Genomic DNA, 25,112 nt, shown 5'->3' with positions numbered 1-25,112 from the left:
CCAGGAGCCAGAGGCGTTTCCAGGTGGAGAGCCTGCCTTGGGGAAGGAATGAGGAATGTGCAGCCACACTGTCCCTGCAGCCTGCATGCACAGACACGTCCCTCTGTCCTGCTCACCTCTCCTCTTCCCCTCCTCCCACAGCCATTTGTCACCCCCGTTCACCCGGGTGGGGCCCAGGGAGGCAGAAATTCCCTGATCCTGTCCCTTGCAGAGGCAGCGGAGCTCAGGCACACAGTGAGGGCTGCCAGGTGGGCACAACCCAGGAGAGCCCACCAGGCACCCCAAACCCACCCAAAGCCCAAGCTCCTGCTGCCTGTGGCCAGCAGCTCAGCTGAGCCCCCCTTTTCTCTCCTACACCAAACCCTGCTGCTTTCAGCCCCAAAATCCCCTGTGCTGGTGTCTCCAGCTGGATGTGAGCACAGCCCAGCAAAGCATCCCCAACCCTCCATACCCCAGGGTCTCAACAAACAGCAGGGGCAAAGCTCCACATGGATCCAAATTTTTTGTCCAAATGTCTCCTTTCTTTTAGTTTTAAGCAGGAGATGTTCTCAGTCTGTTGTTGAAAACCATCCAAACCCCAAATCAATCAGCAACGAGAAACTTCTCTGCCTGACTGTGTGAAAATGACAGATATCAACAAATATATCAAAAAGTATCATCAAACCCCGGTCCTGGTTTGAAAAACGTGTGTAACAATATCCTGAAAGTGAACAAAAATGTGTTTGCAGTCTCCATGGCTGATACATTTTTTTTCTTGGTATAAAAAATACAGTCCCAAAGCCTTCAGGTCACCTGGCTGTGGCACACATCCTGAAAATGAACAGAAATGGATGTGTTTGCAGTCTCCATGGCTGATACATTTTTTTTCCCGTGGTATTATAAAAAATACAGTCCTGAAGCCTGCAGGTCACCTGGCCATGGCACACCTGGCCATGGCACACCGGCCCGTGGCACATCTGGCTATGGGCACATCTGGCTGTGGCACACCTGGCTCTGTCCCAGCTCCATCCCAGCTCTGCTGGGTCACTGCTCCACCATCCCAAGGCTCCAGTGTGCAGCCGGTCCCTGCCCAACCATCAGACAGGAACCAGAGTCACGCACAGAGGGATCCAGGTCCAGACCCCCTTTTCTCAGAACAGCACCTGCTCACTGTCGGCATCCCAGCAGCCCATCCAGGCCAGCTGCGTGGCCCATTTGCCGGTGGCCACCACCCGCAGCTTGTCCTGGTCGAATTTCCAGAACCGATCGTCCCTGAAGAAGTAGAGGGCGCGGTCGCGGTGGGCGAGGGCGCCGGCGGTGCCCGGGGGCAGCCCTGCCCAGTCCCGCAGGCTCCGGGGGTAGTAGGGCTCCACGGCCATGGGATCCTCGCCCAGCACGAAGTACTTGGGCCCCTTGAAGAGGACGAGGCGCCGGAGCTGCGGGAAGTAGAGCGCGGTGTCCGGGTGCCGGGGCAGCCCCAGGGCGCTGCATTTGCGGGGGAATCCCGCGTCCAGCTGGGAGCCAGCGTAGCGCCAGCAGCGGCCACCTGCGGGACAGGAGGGTCAGAGCACAGCCCAGAGGGGACCCTGCCAGCCTGAGCTGCAGATGTGGCCAGACTCGGCCACAGGACCACATGTCAGTGACATCCATGCCGCTGGTGAGCACTGCGGGGCTGCCCCAAGGAGCAGGCTGGGGGGAATGTCACAGATATCTTTTATGGAAAATCCTTTCCTTAGGGTTTTTTGTCCTGAGAAGCTGGGAGGCCTCAGGAACAAAATGTAAACATTGATTATCTGCTGCTGTGGAATGCAACAGGTGCGTCTGTGATTGGTCTCATGTGGTTGTTTCTAATAAATGGCCAATCACAGTCAGCTGGCTCTGACTCTCTGTCCAAGCCACAAACCTTTGTTATCATTCCTTCTTTTTCTATTCTTAGCTAGCCCTCTGATGAAACCTTTTCTCCTATTCTTTTAGTATAGTTTTAATATAATATATATCATAAAATAATAAATCAAGCCTCCTGAAACATGGAGTCTCTTCCCTCATCCTCATCCTCAGACTCCTGTGAACACCATCACAGGGGAAACTGAGGCACGGCAGCTCAGGGGTTTGAAGGCATGGAAAGGGACCACAGGGACAGAGCAAGGCCACCACCATGCTGCTTATGGCAAGCCTCCCCCCTGGCCTTGCACAGCGAATGGGACAGACAGAAACAGATCCAGCTGGAGCTGGGGCATCCAAGCCCAGCCCTGCAGCAGGAATTGTGATGGGGACTGGCGGCTTGGCTGTCCCCACAGCACCCTGTCCCCACAACAGGGCAGACAAAAGCCCCTTTCTGCTCACAAGGCACAGCCCTGGGGAGGACAGAGGGAGCAGCAGGGCTGGGGAGGCAGAGGGGCTTTGGCTCTCACCCAGCTGCAGCACAAAGCCCCTTTTCTGAGCAGCCAGGGACTGCTTCCCATTAAAGCTGGGGCTGACCCTGGCAGCCAGGCTGCCTGGTTTGACCTTCCTCTCCCCATCTGGCTGCTGGGCATCTCATGGGTGGTATCCCAGCTACTGAGGCAATTTAGGAATGGTATCCTAGCTCCCAGGTCAGTTTAGGGATGAGATCCCAGCTCCCAGGGCAGCTCATGGATGGCATCCCAACTCCTGGTGCAGCTCATGGATGGTATCCCAGTTCCCAGGGCAGCTCAGCCCCAGGCACAGCCCAGGGATCCAGTGCCCCATGAAACCCCCACGCACTCCCCTGCCCCTCGTGTTTTGGGGAGCAGTTTCTCCCCAACACTCACCACTGCACCTGGATTTGCTTTGACACACCAGTGAGTGCTCTCCTGATGGGGAAACTGAGGCACGAGGCGGTGCTGTGGCTGCCAGGGCCACGTGGCTCACCCACGACAGGGCACCCAGCCCAGGGCTTTGCACACCCAGGGCGCAGCAACGCCCCAGCTCACACAAACAAGAACTGTGCGACCCCAGCCAAGCCTGGACCTCCACCCTGCAGGCAGGAGCAGTGGCAGCCCCGAGGGGAGCCCCCTGCGCCCTCACCCACCTTTGAAGAAGTAGAACTTGCCCGTGCTCTGGGACCAGGTGCAGGCGTCGATGCCGGCGGGCAGGCCGGGCCAGCGCGGCTGCAGAGCCTGGGGCTCACTGGCGTTGCCACTGCCCGACACCACCCAGTAGTGGCTGCCCTTGAAGATGTAGAGGTTGTGATCCCCATCTGTGAGGCAGAGGGAGAAATGTTACTGAACAACCCTTCCCTTCTACCCAGATCCCATCTCCTCCCCGTGCTTTGGGGTTTGGATGCTTCCCCCTGCCCTTCCACCTTCCAGAATCCATTTTCTCCCCTCCAGGCATGAAAGGATAAAGTCTAACCACAGCTCAAGGCTTATCTTGCACAGCTGAGCTCCTGCAGTGATTAATCCTTTCCATGGCCCAGGTTTTGGGGCGTTTTCCCTGTTTCTGGCACATCGCTGTGCCCTCAATGTGCACTGCTTCACTGTGCATCAGTGACACCACCAGTGCCAGGGGCTGTGGACCAGTCAAACCCAGCTTTCCCTCCCCTGGGAGCTGCAGCAGCACGGGAACAAGGGGTGGGGTGCAGGTTTGGGAGGGGGTTACACTGGCCAGCACCCACCAGAGGTTATGGCATCGAAGAAGGAGTGGCAGTAGTAGGTGCTGAGGCTCCTCTGCTGCCGGTCCCTGCTGTAAAGGTCCGTGTTCCAGTCCTGGAAGTGAGTGAAGACCTTTCCTGGGAGCTGGATGGCCGAGCCCTTGGAGGGCTTTCCTGGGACGGAACAAGGGGTGATGAGTCCAGAGGAGGAGCAGAGAAACAAATTTTCCCAAAGCACAGGGCTGGGACTCCCAAGACCCCTTGTCCCAATGTCTCGTTCTTATTCCATGATAGTGACAAAAATCCCTGGGCACCCCAAAAAAACATGCACCAGCAGACAAGTGGGCAGCAAACCCAACCTTCCCTGCCCTGGAGGCCCTGGCACCTGTCCCACCTCTCCTGCATTTTCCTCCCAGCCACCACAGGAATGGAGCCCATGTGTCAGCAGTCCTCTCCCCTTTCAGGGACCTGCTCCCATTCGTACTGCTCACTCCTCACCCCAGAGAACAACCCTGGAGGAACCCAGAGAACCCCAGAGAACAACCCTGGAGGAACGCAGGGATGCTCAGAGAAGCCAGGCTCACCGTACAAACTCTGTATGGCCAAGATGTCATCCCAGCTGAGGACAAAATCCTTGCTGAGCTTCTTGTAGTAGGGTGACATGAGGGCGCTCTTGACGGGCGAGTGCTGCAGCCCCAGCGTGTGCCCCACCTCGTGGGCCACCACGACGAACAGGTTCCTCCCCTTGCCACTGTGCAGGGACCAGCGCTCAGCGCTGTCAAAGTGAGCTTCTCCTCGCCGGGGCAGGAAGGCGTGGGCCAGGGCACCTCCTGGGGACACGAGAGCCGGCAGGGACCGCAATGTCACCATGGCGTTCTATGAACAATCCTTTTGATAGGATTTTTTTTCTCCTAAGAAGCTGAGAGGCCTCAGAAATTAAATGTAAACATTGATTATCTGCTGCTGTGGAATGCAACAGGTGCATCTGTGATTGGTCTCATGTGGTTGTTTTTAATTAATGGCCAACACAGTCAGCTGGCTCAGATTCTCTGGTCAGTCACAAGATTTTGTTATCATTCCATTCCTTTGTTTTTCTAACCTTTGTTTTCTAACCTTCTGATGAAATCCTTTCTTCTATTCTTTTAGTATACTTTTAATATATCATTTTCTTTTAATATAATATGTGACCGTGTTCACAGGGATCTGAGGATGAGGGAAGAGATGAGGATCTGACTCCATGTTTCAGAAGGTTTGATTTATTATTTTACGATATATATTATATTAAAACTATACTAAAATAACAGAAGAAAGTATTTCATCAGAAGGCTAGCTAAGAATAGAAAAAGAAGGAATGATAACAAAGGCTTGTGGCTTGGGCTCTCTGCCATTAATTAGAAACAACCAACATGGGCCAATCACAGATCCACCTGTTACATTCCACAGCAGCAGACAATCAATGTTTACATTTTGTTCCTGAGGCCTCACAGCTTCTCAGGACAAAAAATCCTAGCAAAAGGATTTTTCATAAAAGACGTCTGCCACAATAATATATATCATAAAATAATAAATCAGCCTTCTGAAACATGGAGTCAATATTCTCTTCTCATGTCGGGGTTGCCTGCAAATTCCCACAACTGGTGACACCAAGTCAAGAAAATTCCACATTGGGTGAGCCCTGAGCGAGGAACATTGCCACAACATGCAGATTTGGTTTGCCCAAATGTGACTCAGTTTTAGTTGTTTTTGGAGGAGCCCATGTTTGGAGGGTGTTGTGGGGCTCCTTGAGGAACATCTCAGCCGCCTTGCTGGCAGACCTCAGTTGAGGAGTTGGGAGGGGATTCCCCAGATCAGACAGCAACTCAGACCCCAAATCAGACACCAAACTGGTACAAGCTGGGCTGGAGACACTGCAGAGCCTCCACCACCCCCATCCCTCCTCCCTTTGGGGGAAGACCCCACGTTCCAAAGAGCAGCTTACGAGGGGGAAGCGACCAGCACCTGGCCCATCGAAGGCGTTGTTGAGTCCATCGTTGTGGTCGCCATGGAAGAAGGTGAGGCGGATGTCGGCGGGACCATCCTGTGCCTCCCAGAAGAGCAGGGAGGACACGTTGCTCCAGAGCTGGAAGGCGGCGCGCACGGCCAGGCGCACGCCGTGCTGCGGCAGGTACGGCGGCCGGTTCACCACGCGGTACGTCAGCTGCCGCTTCGGCCACCGCCCTCCTGTGCGGGGACAAGGCCACCCCCGTGGCAGGGAGAAAGGGTGAGCAGGGCTCCATCTGTGCCACATTGCTTCCTTAAAAGGGTGCCAGGGTTTGGGTATGTTGGTGCCAGGATTTGGGGTATGTTTGTGCTGGGGGTTTGGGGGTGTTGGTGCTGGGACGTTGGGGATGTTTGTGCCAGGGTTTGGGGATGTTGGTGCCAGGGGTTTGGGTGTGTTGATGCTGGGGGTTTGGGGTATGTTTGTGCTGGGGGTTTGGGTCTGTTGGTGCTGGGAGGTTGGGGATGTTTGTGCCAGGGTTTGGGTGTGTTGGTGCCAGGGGTTTGGGTGTGTTGATGCTGGGGGTTTGGGGTATGTTTGTGCTGGGGGTTTGGGTCTGTTGGTGCTGGGAGGTTGGGGATGTTTGTGCCAGGGTTTGGGTGTGTTGGTGCCAGGGGTTTGGGTGTGTTTCTGCTGGGGGTTTGGGGGTGTTTGTGCTGGGGATTTCACCTGAGCCAGGATTTTGGGTATGTTTGTGCTGGGGGTTTGGGTATGTTTGTGCCAGGGTTTGGGGTATGTTTGTGCTGGGGGTTTGGGTATGTTTGTGCCAGGGTTTGGGTATGTTGATGCTGGGGGTTTGGGCGTGTTGGTGCTGGGGTTTGGGACCCCAGAGCCCTGGGATTACATTTATCTGGAGGGAGCAGGAAAAAGCCGTGGGGCGCTGGGGGGATGTGGGTGCCAGAGCTGGTGCTGAGGCGTGGGAGTGGGGACAGGCTCCAGCCTCTGCCTCTGCTCCAGATGTGCAGGGAAACAGGGGGAACACAGCTGGCAGCAGACAGCCTGACATGGCACAGAGCCTTTTCTAAAAGCAGCCCTAAAACAAAGCCTGGCATCCCATCCTTCTCTCCACAGGGGCAGAACATCCACCACCAGAGGAGGATGGGCAAGGCTGGCTCCTGGGAAGAGGAGAGCTTGGCTTTGCCCCGTGCTGGGCTCTGGGTGTGCCCCAAGCCAGCAGGATGAGGGACACAGGGGAGATCCTGCTGGGATGAGGGGATAACAAAGCACTGAGCTGGCTCAGCTGCCAGGGGTTCCTGCTCCAAGCAGGATAAACAGCCCAGCCTTCCTCCAGATCTGCAGGCACCCCCTGTTCCCACCCAGCCCTTGGGTACAGATGTGGTGCTGTCCCATCCCCACTGCCTGTGACATCAGATCACCACAGCAATAACCACACTGAGCCCTTTCCTGCCCTATCCTTGAGCCATTGGGCATCTCCTGCCACCCAGCCACTTTTTTGATGCCCAAAAAGGAGCCCCATGAGCCACAGGGCACTGGCTGCTCCTGTTTGCCCACCTCCTGCTCTATGCCCTTCCTGCTCTGCTCACTGCCCACATGCCCTGGGCACAGGATGGCTCCTGCAAGGGACACATGCTGGGGCTTTGGGAGGAAATCTAGAGCCTGGAGGAGCATGACAGGGCTCTCTCCTGGGGCTGTGCATGGCCAGCCCTGCCAGATGCACAGACAGCCTGACACGGCACAGAGCCTGTTCTTAATCTCCCTTTCATTTTTCCCATGTCCTGAGCACAGCTGGCCCTCTCGCTCTCCAGGAATCCAGTTACTCATCTGCAAGCCCAAAGAGAGCTCACAGGGGACAAGAGGCCCAGCCCTGGACACACAGAAGGATGCTTGGAGCAGAGTTAAACCCCTTAACATGGGTGAAATGACTCTTGGGTCAGGCAGCCAAGTGCTGGCAGGTTTTTGGGTACTGCTGTGCCCCTAAGAGGCATTAGGAGTCCCAAAGGTCAGCAAAACCTGGAGATAACTTCACTGTGTGCCAGCTCATGCTCTGCATATCATGCCAGCCCAGCTGAGTGTGGGGCCATGGTGACCTGAGTGCTCTCTGGGAGATCTCCTGGCTCCCACAGAAGCAGTAAAACCACCCCAAGAGAGGCGAATTCCCCAATTGGGAGCTGAATCTCTAATCACTGCTTTAAAAACAACCTCCAAGCGAGTCCTGGGCTGGATGCTGTGCCTGTGGGCCTGCACCTCCCACCCACAGCAGCTTCCCCACGAGTCCAGGATGGGAAACCCGAGCATCCCAGACCCCAAACCCCCCCGGAGCCCCCCGGTGCTCACCGTGCTGTGCCGAGCGCCGGCGGCGCCGGGCGGGGGCAGCGCGGCCGTGCCCGTCATCCGTGCCACACCTGGGCAGGGCCATCTGATGGAGGGTGGGGGCATCCAGCACCCCGCTGGCAGGGAGGTGGGTCACACGCTGGAAATCCCTGCAGGAGGAATAGGGGTGTCAGCAGCCACATCCAGACCCGCCGTGGTGGGGTTTGGGGGTGTTTGTGCCAAGGATTGGGGGGATGTTTGTGCTGGGTGTTTGGGTATGTAAGTGCCAAGGGTTTGGGTGTGTTTGTACCAGGGGTTTGGGTATGTTGGTGCTGAGGGTTTGGGGATGTTTGTGCTGGGGGTTTGGGTGTGTTTGTGACAAAGGTTGGGGGGATGTTTGTGCCAGAGGTGTGGGTATGTTTGTGCTGAGGGTTTGGGTATTTTTGCGCCAGGGTTTTGGGTATGTTTGTGCTGGGATTTGGGTGTGTTGGTACCAGGAGTTTGGGTATGTTGGTGCTGGGAGTTTGGGGATGTTGGTGCCAGGGTTTGGGTGTGTTTGTGCTGGGGTTTAGGGATGTTGGTGCCAGAGGTGTGGGTACGTTTGTGCCAGGGGTTTGGGTGTGTTTGTACCAGGTTTTTTGGATGTGTTTGTGCTGGGGGTTTTGGTATGTTGGTGCTGGGGGTTTGAGGATGTTGGTGCCAGGGGTTTGGGTGTGTTGGTGCCAGGGTTTGGGGTAAGTTTGTGCTGGGGTTTGGGTGTGTTGGTGCTGGGGGTTTGGGGATGTTTGTACCAGGTTTTTTGGATGTGTGTGTGCTGGGGGTTTGGGTATGTTGGTGCTGGGGTTTGAGGATGTTGGTGCCGGGGGTTTGGGTATTTTTGTGCTGGGGATTTGGAGATGTTGGTGCCAGGGGTTTGGGTGCGTTGGTGCTGGGGGTTTGGGTATATTTGTGCCAGGGTATGGATGTGTTTGTGCCAGAGGTGTGGGTATGTTGGTGCCAGGGTTTGGGTGTGTTTCTGCTGGGGTTTGGGTGTGTTTGTGCTGGGGGTTTGACCCAAGCCAGGATTTTCACCCCACAAGCTTCACACCCCGGCATCGGAACTTCACCCAGCTGGTAAAACAAGAAGGATTTGGCTCTGCAAGCACAGCTGACCTGTAAGTCACCTCCTAGCAGGGCAGAGAAGCCTAAAAATGGAGCCTAAAAATGCCTTTTCCCATTTTTAACCCCAGTTTTTTGCCTTTCACATTTAACTTTGCATTTGGCTTTGCACAGGGTCAAGCCCGGGAAGCTCCCAGAGGTGATGTCCTTAGGAGAAGCCCAGGCAGGAGCTGGCAGCTCTCCCCCTCTGACATCTCCCAGCCCTCCCCAAGCTCGGCCTCCCACAGATTTTATCACAGGCGAGCTCAGGGCCATAAAAGGCGAATAAAGCAGCGAGAGCCGGGTGCCAACAGCCAGCACCAGCTGGGGAACCAGGCATGGACCCGCCTCTCCAAAAAACACGGGCTGTGCACTGTGAGACACAGAGCCTCCAGCTGCAAAAAGGCCCCTCTGGCTGTAAAAAAAAACCCTCGGGGTGTTGGCAGCATCCCTGCAGACGAAGGTTGGAAGGCAGTGTTGGGTAAAAGGCTCCAAGGTTGGAGGGCAGTGTTGGGTAAAAGGCTCCGAGGTTGGAGGGCAACGTTGGATGGATAAAAGGCTCCTACCTCAGCGCCTTGCTGAACTCGGCTGGGCTGTGTGTGCTGGCCCCCTGCTCCCTGAAATAGCCGTATTTCTCCAGGAAGAGCTGCAAGAAAAAATGGGAAAGGTGTAACTCAGAGCATGTGTTGGTTTGGGAAGATGGGGAAAGGAGATGAAGTGGCAAAGAGTGCTGCAAACCCAAACTTCCCGCTTGTTTTGGTTTGCATTGGTTTGTTTGTCAGCAGAAGCCACAACACCTCTGCCCAGGCTTCACCATCCAGCCTGGACCTGCCATTCCCCAGTCACACTGGGATATTCCCATTTTTACAGGGGGTACCAGGAGCAAAACCCAGCAGCAGCTCAGGATGGGCAGCAGGGATGGAGGAGCATCCTGAGCATGGAATGGCTTGGAGCCCTCTGAGAGTATCTGGAGAGGAGAAGGGATCTCATCCTTTCCCCCGTGCTTGTATTTTCTTAAAGTTCTCCTCCAGAAGCACAAAATCACCAGTTACAGGGTGAATCACCAGTGGTGACATCACTGCAGGTAAATTGTGTGACTCCCTGGAGCAGCTGTATTTCTCAGGAAGAGCTGCAAGAAAAAATGGGAAAGGTGCAGCTCAGAGCACGTGTTGGCTTGGGAAGAGGGGGAAAAAGGAGCTGAGTGCTGCAAACCCAAACTGCCCACTTGTTTTGCTCCTGGGAGCTCTGCATCTCAAGCAGCCGTGCCCATACACGTTCCCGTGTGTCTCCTCCCCATCATTTCATTTGGCTCTCGGGGTTTTTGGCCACGATGGAAGCGTAGGAGGAAATACAGAGATCAAAATCCTCTGCTGCCGTCCCATCCGCAGCCAGAGGCGACCAAACCCTCAGCTCTGATCGCCCCGGCTCCAGGCAGGGATCCAAACAAAGCCAGAATGGCCACGAGTAGGGCAGGGTGAGCCGGGGTCAGGCTCAGCATCCCCATCCCCACCAGGATGTGCTGCTGCAAAGTGGGGATGCTCAGGGTGCAATTTGCTTTGCCAAACCATTCTTCTCCTTATCGGCCGCCGACACGGACGGAGATTGCCTCTCTGAACTCGCTCCAGCGCTTAAATTGTATGTTAAAGAAAATAAACGGCTCGGGCTGCTTTTTGGAGGAGTTAATAGCCGGGGTCACACGGGAATGCTCCACGCCCGCCGCCAGGGATGTCTGCGGGACACAAACAAGCTGCCCAGCATCCTGTTAGTGCAGCAGAGCCCGAGTTACGGCAATGAATAATAATAATAAAAAGTGAAAGTGGCGGATTCCCCTCTCTGCATCCCATGAGCACCGGGAATGCCAGGGATGGCCCGGATAGCAGGGCTGGGGCCCTCGGGGTGGTTTTAAAGCTGTTTCCCTTCCAGTTCATCTCGGGGCTGGGAAAGGGAAGGGGTTGGAGTGGTGATCTCCTCTCAGTGCTGCTCCTGACTGTGGTGACCCAGCTCTCCTTTAATTCCCTGCAGAGGAGGCAGCAGCTCTGCCAGGGCCCTGTCACCAGGCAGGGAGCAGGAATGCTCTGTGGATGTGGCAGCCCCGAGCTGTGCCAGGGCCTCTCCCTCTCCTCCTCCTGCCCAAACCTCCTGCTTGCCATGAACAGTCACCCTCATGTCATCCCCAAGCACGTCACTGCACAGCCACGTGTGCTCTGCAGCCCTCATCTCCTCCATTTCATCTCCTCCATTTCATCTCCTCCATTTCATCTCCTCCAGTTCCATCTCCTCCAGCTCCATCTCCTCCTTTACACCCCCTCTACCTGGAGCATCCCCCTCTGGCAGAGCCCCAGCACACATTCCTGCCTGGACACGCTCTTTACCCAGCCCCACACAAAGAATTTTGGATGTTTTTCCCACCAAAGCTGCCTTGTCTCAGCTGGAGGCACCAGCAGCTCGTCCCAGCAGTGCCAGGCTGCAGCAGGAGGAGCCTGAGCGTGGCCAGGGTCACCCAGACACCTCACAGTGGGTCAGGGTAAATCAGGACAGTGCCACACTGGCTGGGAGACCTGTCACAGACATCTGTTATGGAAAATCCTTTCCTTAGGATTTTTCCTCCTGAGAGGCTGAGAGACCTCAGGAACAAAATGTAAACAATGATTGTCTGCTGCTGTGGGATGCAACAGGTGGATCTGGGATTGGCCCATGTTTGTAATTAATGGCCAATCACAGTGAGCTTGTTCAGACAGAGAGCCGAGCCACAAACATTTTTTATCATTCTTTGCTATTCTATTCTTAGCCAGCCTTCTGATGAAATCTTTTCTCCTATTTTTTTAGTACAGTTTTAATGTAATATATATCATAAAATAATGAATCAAGCCTTCTGAAACATGGAGTCAGATCCTCATCTCTTCCCTCATCCAAGAACCCCTGTGAGCACGGTCACAGAGAGCAGTGACTTGTTTGTCAGGAGAAGCCACAACACCTTTGCCCAGGCTTTACCATCCAGCCTGGACTTGCCATTCCCCAGCCACACTGGGATAACCCACCCTCACAGGAGCAAAACCCAGCAGCAGCTCAGGATGGGCATGCAGGAATGGAGGAACATCCTGAGCATGGAATGGCTTGGAGCCCTCTGAGAGTATCTGGAGAGGAGAAGGGATCTCATCCTTTTCCCCCGTGCTTGTATTTTCTTAAAGTCCTCCTCCAGAAGCACAAAATCACCAGTTACAGGGTGAATCACCAGTTACAGGGTGAAGATGCCAGAGGTGACATCAGTGCAGATAAATGTGGACTGAACACCTGGATGGGAAGTCCTGGCTCTCATAGCACAGTCTGAACCTTGTCTAACACAATTCTGCATTCACTCAGCACAACCTGAAGCTCCTTCCTTGCCTGTAACCCAACATAATCCCACTATTAAAGCATGAAAATGCTTTTTCCTCACCATGATCTCATGGAGGCTTGAAACCCCATCTGGACACGTCAGGGTGCACAGTGAAAAAAGCAACCCTGTCCCAGCAGCTGCTCTTGAGCAGCACCAGAAGGCACAGAGGCCACTATTGGCTTTATCACTCCTGCCCAGAGCTCCCTGAGCTTTGCAAGCCCAAGCAAAGCAGCATTTTCTCTGTGGTTTCTGGCCTGTGCCACATTGAGGTTCTCACACACAGGCACCGACTCTCTGGCTGCAAAACCATCAGGAGAAATTCTATTGTGTTCTCTAGACACATCTGCTGTCAGCTAAGGGTGATGGTGGTCCTGGAAACACAGAGCTGCAGGAGAGGGATGTGCTGATCTCTGTCAGGTATTTATCCAACACAGAGCATACAAATCCAGGGAGTTTTTGGGATCCAGGGGAACCCAAGAGCCCCTTGCCACAGCATCCTGTGCCCAAACCAGTGCTGAAGGCTCCCAGTGTCATAGACATCTTTTATGAAAAATCCTTTCCTTAGGATTTTTCCTCCTGAGAAGCTGAGAGGCCTCAGGAACAAAATGCAAACAATGATTATCTGCTGCTGTGAAATGCAACAGGTGCATCTGTGATTGGCCCATGTGGGTTGTTTCTAATTAATGGCCAATCACAGTCAGCTGGCTCAGGCTCTCTGAGCCACAAACCTTTGTTATCATTCCTTTCTATTCTATTCTGATGAGACCTTTTCTTCTATGATTTTAGTACAGTTTTAATATGATATATATCATACAATAATAAACCAAGCCTTCTGAAACATGGAGTCAGATCCTCGTCCCTTCCCTCATCCTTGTGAACGCTGTCACATCCCCCAGCCCTGCAGAGCCCCCCAGAGCCCAGCCAGGCTGCAATCTGGCCCCAGCCCATCCAAACCTCTCCAGAGGCTGCAATGCAAAGTGCTGGGAACACCCCCTCCCTCCCGCCCCAGACGGGGAAATGCGCTATTCCATACAATGGGAAAAGAAAAACAGCAGGAAACCAAGAGAAGCATTAACGTGAAATATGCCCAGCTCCCGCTGTGCACGAGGGAGGGAGAGGAGCAGGGGTTTGGCTGCTTGGGAAGCAGGGATGGAGCAGAGAACCTCTGGGGACAGCGGGAGGAGGCTGGGGGACACAGAGGGACCCTTCCCATCTCAGGGCTCTGATGTGGAGCCTGTTACAACCCTGAAATCATCTCTGCCTTGGCCAAAGCCAAGGAAACACCTTGCCCTCCACCACAGGCATCCCGGGTGGAATTCAGCCAGCAGCAAACACAATTAACTCTGACTGGAAGCCGGGATAAGGAGAGTGCCGAGACAGCAGGATCGGCTCCTCCCCTGCAGCTGTGGCTGCTTTCCAGCCCCTGAGAACCGGAGAAACCTCGCACAGCTCCTGCTGACCGTGCTCCCCCTGCTCTGCTGGGTACAAACCCCATCCCTCCCCTCCATCCCCGGCAGGGCAGGGAGGGGATCCCACCCTGCCAAAGGCCAGGCCAAGAATTGCTTATAATGTATTGTGATTGAGAAATAGTTGGCTTCTGATTGTGATGGGGTGGGTTGTAACATCTGTATTGTCTCACTCTTCTCATGAGACTGAGAATAAATAGAATTTTAAAAAATAGAATATAGAATAAAATAGAATAAAGAATAAATAAAAAATTTTAAAACGCCTCTCAGTTACTCCATCTCTGGGTCAGAAAAAGACTTAATCTGACACAGGCGTTTTGTGACATGGTTACAGGCAGTGCCACTACACTCTGCACCTTTAAAGTCTTTTGTTTGAAACCAGGTGGATCCCAAACCCTGGTTCCAGCATCCCCAGGCTCATCCCACATCATCTCAAGGCCCAAAGGGGCACAGAGCTCCTGCTTTTCAGCCTCAGTTTCCCCCAGCACACACAGAGGCAGAACTGGCTCCTGGTGTGTTTTGGCGTGGTCACAGAGGGAGCAGCAGCTCCTCCTGCCCATGGGCTCCCTGCTGCCTCCAGGAGATGGCACAGCAATTAAAAACGCTCATTTGCTGCTGCTCATCCCTGCAAAGCCTCAGGCAGAGCCCCCGCGCCGCCTTTGTTTAAGTGTGTGTGTAAGTATCTCTATAAATATTGCATCTATGGACACACGAGAAGGGGCATTAGCCAGCACAGAGCCTGGCAGGGCTCCCGATGGAAAGGCAGGGAAACCTCAGCCCTCAGCTGATTCCCCATACTGGGGATGGGCAGGGAAATCTCAGCTGATTCCCTGCACTAGGATGGATGAGGGAAATCTCAGCTGATTCCCCACACTGGAGATGGATCAGGGAAATCTCAGCTGATTCCCTGCACTGAGGATGGAGCGTGGTGAAAGCCCCAAGCATCCCATCCCATCCCATCCCATCCCTGGCTGCTGGGATATTCCCCTGCTGTGTCCTGGAGGAACCTCCTGCCCTGCCCACCACTCCTAAAATCTACTTTTTAGCAGCAAATAATCCACTTGCCACTAAAGATGTGGAGTTGGGATCTTCTAAACTCCATTTATTTTAACTCTCAATCTTCTAAAGGTGAGAAGCAGCAAGCCTGGCCTAGCTAAAACCCCTCCTGGTTTCACCAACAGCTTGGATGTGGCTTGGAGCAACTTGGTCTAATGGAAGGTGTGGCAGGGGTGGAATGAGAGGAGATTTAAGGCCCTTCCAACCCAAACCAATCCATGGATCAGTGCTAACTCGTTGGGAAGCAGATGGCAGCTCTGCCCCAGCACCCCAAACCTGATGGGCTGCAGCACCAAAACTGCTGAATGTGACCCAAAACTCTTGGGGAAACCAGGGAAGAACACCTGGCTTGGCCAAACCTTCCCCTGTGAATACCAGAGGGGCTGACAAACCAGTTTGTCACACAGCTTGGCTGTGCTGTGGTGTCTGAGGAGGGAAAGGAAAGGGAAAGGGGGAAGGAAAAGGTGGAAGGAAAAGGGGAGAGAAAAAGGGAAGGGAAGGGAAGGGAAGGGAAGGGAAGGGAAGGGAAGGGAAGGGAAGGGAAGGGAAGGGAAGGGAAGGGAAAGGGGAAAGGAAAGGGGAAAGGAAAGGAAAGGAAAGGAAAGGAAAGGAAAGGAAAGGAAAGGAAAGGAAAGGAAAGGAAAGGGGAAAGGAAAGGAAAGGAAAAAGCTGGAGAAGGCCCCGGCCCCTGCCCGGCGGGCGAGGTTTGCCCGAACAAGCGGGGATTGTTTTGGGGCAGCAGCGGGAAGAAAGGCGGAGCTGTTCGTGCTGCCTTTGGTGACTCACGGCGTGGAAATCACACCGGGGATGCCCGGGGCACCCGGGGCCGCTCCCCACATCCGCACCCGCGGCTCCGGGACGCGGGATCGGGGGATGCAGAGCCCGGCCATGCCTCAGAGGAGAATTCCTCCTCATCTCCACCTCCCTCCCTTCATGCTGAGGCTGCACAGCAGGGATTTTTTACAGGAAGGAGGATTTCTCCTCCTTGTTTCAGAAGGAGATATGGGATGCTCTGTGCCCCACAGGGTCTGTGTGGTGCCAGGAGCCTCCCTGCACCCAGCTGTGCTCATCATCCTTCATCCCAGCAGCATCCTGCTCCTAAAGCAGCTCAGAGATGCCGGAGCATCTCCCAGCCCAAAATCTGAGACCTTGGTTTGATAAGGGGAAGAATATCAAATATATCAGAACATATCTGGAAGCATCCAGATACTGCAAGATGGGAAGGAGAAGGGCAGGACAGGGGTGAAAAAATTGGAAAAAAAAATTCCAAAATGACAATTATTCAATCTGTTAGCCCAGCTCTCTGTTCCCATTCAGTTTTTATCAAAATGCTCCTCAGTTTTTATGTCACCTGGAGCTTCTCACATGAATCTCTGCAGGGATTTCATTGTCCTTTGTCCAGCCCCTCACTCCCACCATGGGCTGGGATCTCACATGCCCCGGGTGTTTTACACAATTCCCTCGGGATCAGGGAATTTTGGGCATTCCCACCCTCCAGCTGCTGTCTGAGCACAGCCCAGCCAGACCCAGCTTTGCCAAACAATGTGCTCTCTTGCACTGGGCCCTCTCTTATCTGTGGATGATAAGATGATTTCACATACAAATGTTTCAAATTAAATTTTTGAATTTTCCTTATTTTTTAATGTGGTTTTTTTTTGTTTTGGTTTGGTTTTATGGGGTGTTTTTTTTTGGGGTTTTTTGGGGTTTGTTTAACTGCAATTGGTACAGATGCAGTGAAAACATGGAAACCAGCCAGGAAAAGCACACAACTGGACATTTGACAGTCTTATGCATCTAAGTTTACACAACATATTGTTGCTAACTGTGGCTTTTTAAAAAGAATTAACAAAAAAAAAAAAAAAAGCCAAGCTTTAGAAGCAAAGCCTGGAAGTGCTCTGAAAGCCACAAATCACCAGAACTATTTGATGTTATGTGAGAATTTCAGCTTCCTCCTGAGAGAAAATTAACTGCTCAGTTTATTTAGACGAGTTCCACAGCCCATTCTCTGCATTTCCATTGTGTGTGTGTTGTCCCAAAGCCCCTGGGCAGCCCAGCACATCCCCTTGGGGAAACTGAGGCAGGGAGACAGGAAAGTGCCTTGCCCAGAACTCTCTCAGGAGGGATCTGCCACAATCCTGGGATCTGCTCTGAAACTTCAAGGGAAAAGAGCTCAGAAGTCACCGATGAGGGGTGGAAAGGCAGTTTGGGTTGTTAAACCAGTTTTTCACAATCAGTTGGTTTCCTTTTAAAGTGAATTTTGAATTATTGGTTTCCTGGGCTGAGGTTTGTGCACAGTGGGAAAATCACAGCTATTAATGACCTCTCTGGAGCAGCATCTCCCAGCAGAAAGAGCCTGCACATCAAAACAAACCTCTGAGCATTCCTGTGCCCTTTTCCTCTCAGAGCATGGGCTCAAAACCCCAACTAATTCACCAGAACTTGCTGGCTGGGGTTGAAAATTAAGCATTTGTACAAATGTACACTGGATCGAGGCCTAAACAACAAAAAAATCCCCAATATGAACCATCGTTCACCAGCCAGATCTCATACCTCGTCCTCCCAAAACAAACAGGAATGGATGGTGGCACGGGGTGACAATGACAGCAGGACAAACAGAGAAATCCAAACAGGTGATGGGCAGAGGCAGGCAGGGGAAGGACTGGGTTTTGTCCTCTCCTGGGGATGAAATGCTGGGAGATGGGGAGGATTGCAGCTGCACATCACCTGTGGGGACACCTGGACAGGGCTGGGAGAGCTGGGGCTGCTCATCCTGCACAAGAGAAGCTCCAGGGACACACAGAGCCCATGCAGAGCCTAAAGGGGCTCCCAGAGAGCTGGAGAGGGAATTTGGGCAAGGGCAAGCACAGACAGGACAAGGAGGAATGGCTTTGAGCTGAAATAGGCCAGACTTAGATTAGATTTGGGAAGGAATTCTTCCCTGTGAGGGTGCTGAGGCCCTGGCACAGGGTGCCCAGAGCAGCTGTGGCTGCCCCTGGATCCCTGGAAGTGTCCCAGGCCAGGCTGGAGCAACCTGGGCTAGTGGAAGTGTCCCTGCCCATGGCAGGGGTGGAATGGGATGAGTTTTATGTCCATTCTAACCCAAGCCAGTCTGTGACTCTCTGCCACAGCTCCACACAGCACAGGTGGCCACACACCCTGGCATTCCAATACCAGCCTGTGGCACAGCCCCATCCATCCCCAGCTGGCACAGCCACACACCTGTGCCACACACACTGCTGTGCCCAGGGCACAGGGGCTGGCACAGGGGTCACGAGCTCAGGGACACTCACCTGTGCTGGGGATGGACCTTGGGGACACACTCATACCTATGGCACGGGCACACCAAGGACGCAGTGACACCTGGGGCATGGACATATGAGGGACACAGGCACACCAGGGACATAGTGACATCTGGGGCACGGGCACACCAGGGTCATGGACACACCAGGGACACAGTGACATCTGGGGCACAGCCACACCTATGACACAGGCACACCAGAGACATGGGCACACCAGGGACAGAACGACACCTGGGGCATGGCCACACCTATGACACAGGCACACCAGGGACACGGGCACACCAGGGACACAGTGACACCTGGGACACGGCCACACCTATGACACTGGCACACCAGGGACATGCACACTCAGGGCTAAGACACACCCATGGCACACAGGGATATGCACACACCTATGGCATGGGCACACCAGGGACAGTCACCTCTAGAGCGTGGGCACACCTATGGCACAGGCACAGGGACACGGGCACGCCTGGGGCATGGACTCAGTGGGGACAGTCACAGCTGGGGCACAGGGATGTGGGTACACCAGGGACAGTCACATCTAGAGCGTGGGCACACCTATGGCACAGGCATAGGGTCATGGGCACGCCTGGGGCATGGACTCAGTGGGGACAGGCGCAGTCGGGGCACGGGGACGGGGATGTGGGCACATAAGGGACACACACACCAGGGACACAGCCACACAGGACACACACACCAGGGGACAGGCACACCGGGGACACTCACACCGGGGACATGGGCACACCAGGGACACAGACACCGGGGACACGCACAGCTCTGCCACGACCACACGGGACACGCACACCGGGGGCACGGGGCCAGGGGCACACCAGAGACACGGACACCAGGAACACGCGCACCCGCGGGGGACGCCCAGCCCGGACGCGCTCCCGCCCTCCCCGGTGCCGGTGCCGGTAGCAGCCCCGGTGCCGGCCGTACCTCCGCCTGCCGCCGCTGTGCCGGGGCCGGTGCGGGCTGAGCGGCCGCCAGCAGCCCCAGCGCCAGGGCCGCCCGCAGCGGCGCTGCCATCCCCGCTCCGCTCCCTCCGCCGCCGCCCCGGCCGCCTCTCCCCGCCCCGGCCCCGGCTCCGGCCCCGGGGGCGGCCCCAGCCCCGGCTCCGGCCGAGGGCCGGGCTCCGCTGCAGCACCGAGCCCGGGGGCTGGCCCTGCCCGGGGGAGCCTCCTGTGCCACCCTCCGGGGGATGAGCCCTGTCCCCTGTCCCCTGTGCCCTGTTCCCCGGAGCATCCCCTGCCCGTGCGTGTCCCCTTCAGCCAGGTGGGACGGTGGCTCTGCACGGCTGGAAGCTGTGGAAAGAGGAGAAAGCAATTCCAGCTTTTCCTGAGCCTGTGTTCATCCGTGGCCCAGCACAGCTCAGGAGCACGGAAGGCTGGGCCAGGAGTACAGTACCTCCTCAGGGCCCTGGCAAAATCCACACATCAGAGCAGTGTTCTCTCGGGCTCTACACGATAACCACACACTCCGGGTTGTGATTTACACCCTCAGGGTTGTGGGTTACACACTCAGGGTTGTGGGTTACACACTCTGGGCTGTGATTTACACCCTCAGGGTTGTAGTTTACACCCTCAGTATTGTGGTTTACACACTTAAGGTTGTGTGGTTTACACCCTCAGGGTTGTGGGTTACACACTCAGAGTTGTGGGTTGCACACTCAGGGTTGTGTTTTACACACTCAGGGTTGTGGTTTGCACTCTTTCCGCTTAAATTTCCCTCCTAGGTACAGGACATGGTGGCCCATGAGCCAGGAGGAGTTTGCTGCACATCAGTGTCACAGCTCTCCTGCAGCTCACCCAGAGCTGATGATGTTGAGGGCTGCAGTGACAAGTCAACAGCTCTGTTTACTCACAGCAGTGTTTTGTTTGACTATTTTGTTTTAATTTGACTAAAGCAAAAGGATGTTTTGATTCTGCTTTGGTTCAAGGGGAAAAAAATAGGATGTGACTTGTATCTGCTTTTGTTTTCATGCCAGCTTCAACCCCACACCTATTTTAAAGCTCCCAGGCTCCTTCCTCCACTTTTTAATCATGCCAAAACCTGAAGTTACAGAAGCATCTGTTGAGTGCAGCTTGAAGAGAGTTGCAGAGAGCCTGTGACACTTTGCTTTACAGCTGGACAGGGATGCAGGGAGGGGAAGCAGGATCTGAAGGAGAGAAAAAGTGATCCACATAACATGGAAAAATTGGGGAGTCACTAAGCTACATGAACAAAAATATGGGAGAAATGAAGGTTTTGTGGCTGGGCCTGCAAGAACTGACTGAGGAGCTGCTGGAGAGCACAGTGGGCAGTTGGCACAGCCTGAGGGGTGGTGTGAGGGGAATACTCAGCCCTGGCAGCAGGGAGAGCCATGGGATGGCCGCTCCTCACTCAGGTCAGCCTCACGCTTCCTTTCAAAACAAGAGCAGCTCTGTCTGCAAACGCATCCGTGTTTGCGTCGTATCTAGGAAGCAACTGATCCATCTGCTCTTCCACTTAAGAATATGGATGATGAGAAAGTGGCTGGCTGGGCTCCAGCAGGAGCAGGAAACTCCCTCCTCTGCTCATTGTAATGTGGGGAAGCGTCTGGGAGGGCACCTGCAGCCCCCGGAGCCGCCAGCTTTCCGACCGGGCATTTCCCGGGGCTGCTGCTCCGTCCTCAGGGGTTTGGCTTTCAGATGGAGGAGAATTCAGCCCAGCCTTGGGGGTGCCAAATCATAGTTGTGTGCAGAGTTTTGGCTGGGAGTATAAAGATGTTTATGCAGCTGCTGTAATCAGAGCGGTATCAGGAACAGAAATATTATCTCATGGAAAGGTGAACAGATTTCCGGCTTTTACAGTGCTAGGTGAAAGATCAAAAAAAATGGGGCAAAAAAAAAGTTTAAATCTTTGTAATTTCTACCCCAAAACTGAAAGCCGACAAGTTAAATCTGTGGCAAAGAAGCAATGAAGTCTTTTAGTAAAACATTCACTAAGAGCATGATAAATAGATCCCTGCAAGGTCTGGTTGCCTAATCATTCCTGATTTCTTGGGTTTCTAGAGAAAATCCCTCCTCCACTGAGTTTAACTCAAAAGATCTCAGTGCACTCACTGAGCTCAGTTTCCAAACCCTTTCCTAAAGACACCTCCCAGCTCAGAGATCCAGAGTGTTCCTAATTTAACACCATTTGAATACTGACCTGTGAACATCACAGAGAACTAAATGCCATTACCACAGGTGTGGGGTCTGCAATGGGAGCCTGGTTTGTCCACAGGGGCACACCAGGAGCAGCTGAGCATTGCAGAGAGAAGAGCTGGATCCCTGTCTGAGGTGAGATCCAAGAGTTTATAAACCAAGATTATGAAACAGCTCTTGTGACGTGAGCTTGCTCAGAGCAGCTCTGAGTGTTTGTCATAACAGATAAGCAAATAGCAACCCCATTACTCCTCTGGGCCAGCTCCTACCCAAGATGGATGTGATGCACAAGAACCAACCATCAAAAACCTCTAAAGCTCTGCCCTGAGAACAGGTTCAAGTTGTTCCCTTTCATCCTCCTGAGAACAGCCATTCCTCAGATGTTTGCTGCTGTACAGCAGCAGGATGGCTCAGTGTGTGCAGTGCCAGGCAGTGCCCAAAATCCTCATCCTGCTGCTGGAAGGGGGCCAGAGCCAGGACTTTGGATCCTGCCAGGTCAGACAGGCACAGTCACAGCTTTCCCTCCCAGCCCCAGCCTGCGGGAGTCAAATTCTTTACCAAGGCATGAGCAGCTTAATGTTCCTCGGGCTGTCACAAGAGTGAAGCTTTCCTGCCCAGACACTCTTTTCTGGGTACTTCATTCGTGCACAGTAAGTTTTCACAGGTCAAAGGACTTTCCTGTGTCCTTAAAATGTGTTAGAAATTCTGTTTTGCCAGTATCCTGTCTCAAACAGAGCCAAGAACAGACACTTACCACAAGGATGTTAAAGAAAAAATGCAAAGTCTGCACAGACTTCCCTTGGCTTTACCGTTTGTGTGTGGAGTTCCTGGAAGTCAATGAGGTCAAGAAGCTGCATCCAGCTGATGAGGCCTCCCACAAACACACCAATTTGCTGGAGCACTTTGAATCTCACTGCTGTTTGCTTGGCTAACAGCCAAAACCATGCATCTCTTTCCAGGATCAGGGTGGCACCTGAGTTCCAGCAAACATCATCACCTTGGTATGAAAAGTGGAGCTTAAGGCAGTTTTGAGTGCATTCTGACAGCTGTATTTTATTACAACAGCTTTACAAGCAACTGCTACAGCAGCATTAGCAACATCATCTACTGGGACATCACCACAGGGGCTCTGTTACCCTGGAAATGGGAATTATCAGTTCTAGATCAGGCAAAGCAGCACTGCCTGGATCCTGGCCTCAAAGCCCTGGAGACCTGAGAGATTGGCTTCAGCCATTGCCCCCGTATCTCTCTTTAGGACTGTGGTATTTGAGCAACTTAAAAGTTGCATTTCTTCTCAGGGTGAGGTGGGTTTGGCTGCAGAGGCCCAGCATGGAAACTATTTGCCTGCCTCTGAAAATGTTTAGCTGTTATTTTATAGAGGAGTGGCATTTCAGCTCTCTGAGGATCACGTGCCACTCCTGCACTGGCATCCCTCTTGATGTCCTTGTTGAGCTTGGCAAGTGCTGGACCTGTTTTTATAAATAAACCACCAGCATTCCACACAGGACTGATTTCCAAAACGAAACCCTTGCCGTGAAAAAAATGTATTATTGGAAGATGGAGCACAAATAGAGATACAGAGCAGAGTAGAACTACTCCCAGCTATGTTGAGAACAACCCAAACTGCTCCTTTCTGCTGAGATAGATTCTCCTGGTTTTCCACCTCCTACAGGACAGATCTACTGTCCTGTCCCTTCTGAGTCTGGAATTTTAATATAGGAAGTCCTACCAAATCCTGACAGCACTGGGAAGAACCACAATTAATTCAATCCTTAATATACTAATTTAAAATGTTTTTTACTTTCCTTTTAACCTCAATTTAAGCTTGTCCTGGCAAACTTTAGGCAGTTGTGGAGAAAACCTGCAGGACCAAAGGACTTGGCAGAAGCAGTTGGAGGGTTTGTATTTTTCACAGCACATCTTCCCAGGCCTCTCTGAACTAACTTAACTCTCACTGTGCCAAAGGCAAGTAAAACAACCCATCAAGCCAGTACAATCTGTCCTGCTGATTTCCTGAAAGACCAAGCGGCTGCTGAAGGTGTCTTAAAACCATGCAAGAACTCAGGTGGTTTTGCAAAACTGAACATAAACAAGAAGTGCTCAGCAGCATTGCCAGGCTGGAAAAGCTGAGAAGGTGGTGACAGCTCCAGTTTTGTGGCTCATTTGAAGACTCATCTACTGGGTAATCCTGGGCAGTGACTGAAGAGGAAAGAGCTCTTAGCCTGGGGGAAAAGCAGGGTTGGAAGCCAAGCTGGCATTAAAGGCAGCTAGAACTGCTGCTCCCAATGCTGGAAGCACCAGCTGTTAGAACCAAGTCTTTCTCCAAGAGGGAAAAAGCCAGAGCCCCAGCAGGGAACTGCAGGGAGCAGAGGGTGATGCTGCACCAGCCCTGGGTTCTGCTCAGTTCAGCTCAGCCATTCCCAGTTGTGTGCTCACCTCTGAGGGCACACAGCACCCCTCAGGAGCTGTGAGTGCAGTGCAAGGTGTGAGCTCTGCTGGGAACAAAGCTCAGCAGGGACACTGAGGCTGCTCTCAGTGCCTGATCCCTGCTTTCCTTCCATCCCATCCAGCTGGCACTACTCCTGATCTGCCAGCAGAACTGTGGGCAAGAGCACCCTCTAGCCTCTTCCCTCCAAACAGTAACTCCAGCTTCAAACCATCAGCATCCAGCTTTGCTAGGCCAGCAAAACAACAGATACTGAATCCATCAACTTTCTGAACCCTCACATGCCATACATGGGATTTTATACCGTCACTAGTACATACATACCTCAAATTCCACTGTCTTAAGAAGACAAGCTGTCCCTAATCTGTGACAAATGTCTTTTCTAACACTGCAGATGCTTTCAAGAGAAACCTGAAGGCCCAGCAGTCACCACATTTACAACCCTGGGTAATGCTGATTTGCACTTTGTTACCATGACCATCAATGCACACCAAGCTGGGGAGTGGCTCACAAACCTTAACAAAAGCCATTTCTGCTCATTTCTGTGAGATATGGCCCAGCTCTAAGCCCAGCTGTAACCACAGCCCCCAAGGACCTGTATTCATAGTGCTGCCCACTGGAATACTGGACAGCCAGAGGTTCTCTCTCTAAGGCCTGTGATGCAGAGGCAGCACTGCCATGACCTGGCTGGGACAGTGCCCCTTCTCAGACTGCTCACCTGTGCAGTGACCTACCTGAGCAGGAGGGATAATCAACCTCCCTTCTCTCCTCTCCCTTGGCTGCAGAGCTCAATCCCAAATGCTCACAATGCACCTACTGAACCTCACCTGCATCTGAACTCCAGGATGAAGCAGCTGCACACAATTGCTTCTATCACCCACATTCCAAAAGCAGCAGGATGTAGCAAATCCCTTTTTTTAAAGCCATCCCACCTTGGATTTTGAGCTGTTCTGCCCCTTGGCAGCAGCAGAACACACTCACATTGCTTCTGCCTGCTCCCCTCAGGGTGCAGTGAATCAAAGCAGGTTTGCAGGCACCACAGGGGGGAAAAAAGAAAGGAGCAGGGGACAAGTCTGCAAATCCAGGCCAGAGGATATGGACAGCAAGGAGGCTCATCACTGACCTGCCTGCAGATTCTGTGAACACACAGAGCTTGGGTCAGAGCTGCAGTGCCATTCCAAACAAGTGCCTATTTACTGTTTAAACCATACCACAGGAACACTGGGAATATGTAAGGAAATGCATGCAACTCAAGGAATTGTGA

General features: G+C 53.4%; 1 protein-coding gene across 1 annotated transcript; it reads right to left on the bottom strand.

Moving 5' to 3' along the window:
• Positions 1–1,130: 1,130 nt before the first annotated feature.
• MMP28 (matrix metallopeptidase 28) lies at positions 1,131–19,264 on the bottom strand. Its single transcript, XM_054287354.1, has 8 exons — positions 19,175–19,264; positions 9,602–9,681; positions 7,923–8,068; positions 5,588–5,809; positions 4,174–4,419; positions 3,614–3,763; positions 3,029–3,196; positions 1,131–1,525 (listed from the first exon to the last, which is right to left on the bottom strand). Exons 1-8 carry the CDS (start codon positions 19,262–19,264, stop codon positions 1,131–1,133), a joined length of 1,497 nt encoding a protein of 498 aa, XP_054143329.1.
• Positions 19,265–25,112: the final 5,848 nt, after the last annotated feature.

Source organism: Melozone crissalis, unplaced genomic scaffold (genome assembly GCF_028551555.1).
Source record: "Melozone crissalis strain CALT ecotype California unplaced genomic scaffold, PUWL_Pcris_2 ptg000057l_1, whole genome shotgun sequence".
Classification (NCBI taxonomy): domain Eukaryota; kingdom Metazoa; phylum Chordata; class Aves; order Passeriformes; family Passerellidae; genus Melozone; species Melozone crissalis.
The sequence above is the reverse complement of the archived record's forward strand: the minus strand, read 5'-3'. Positions and strand labels throughout refer to the sequence as shown.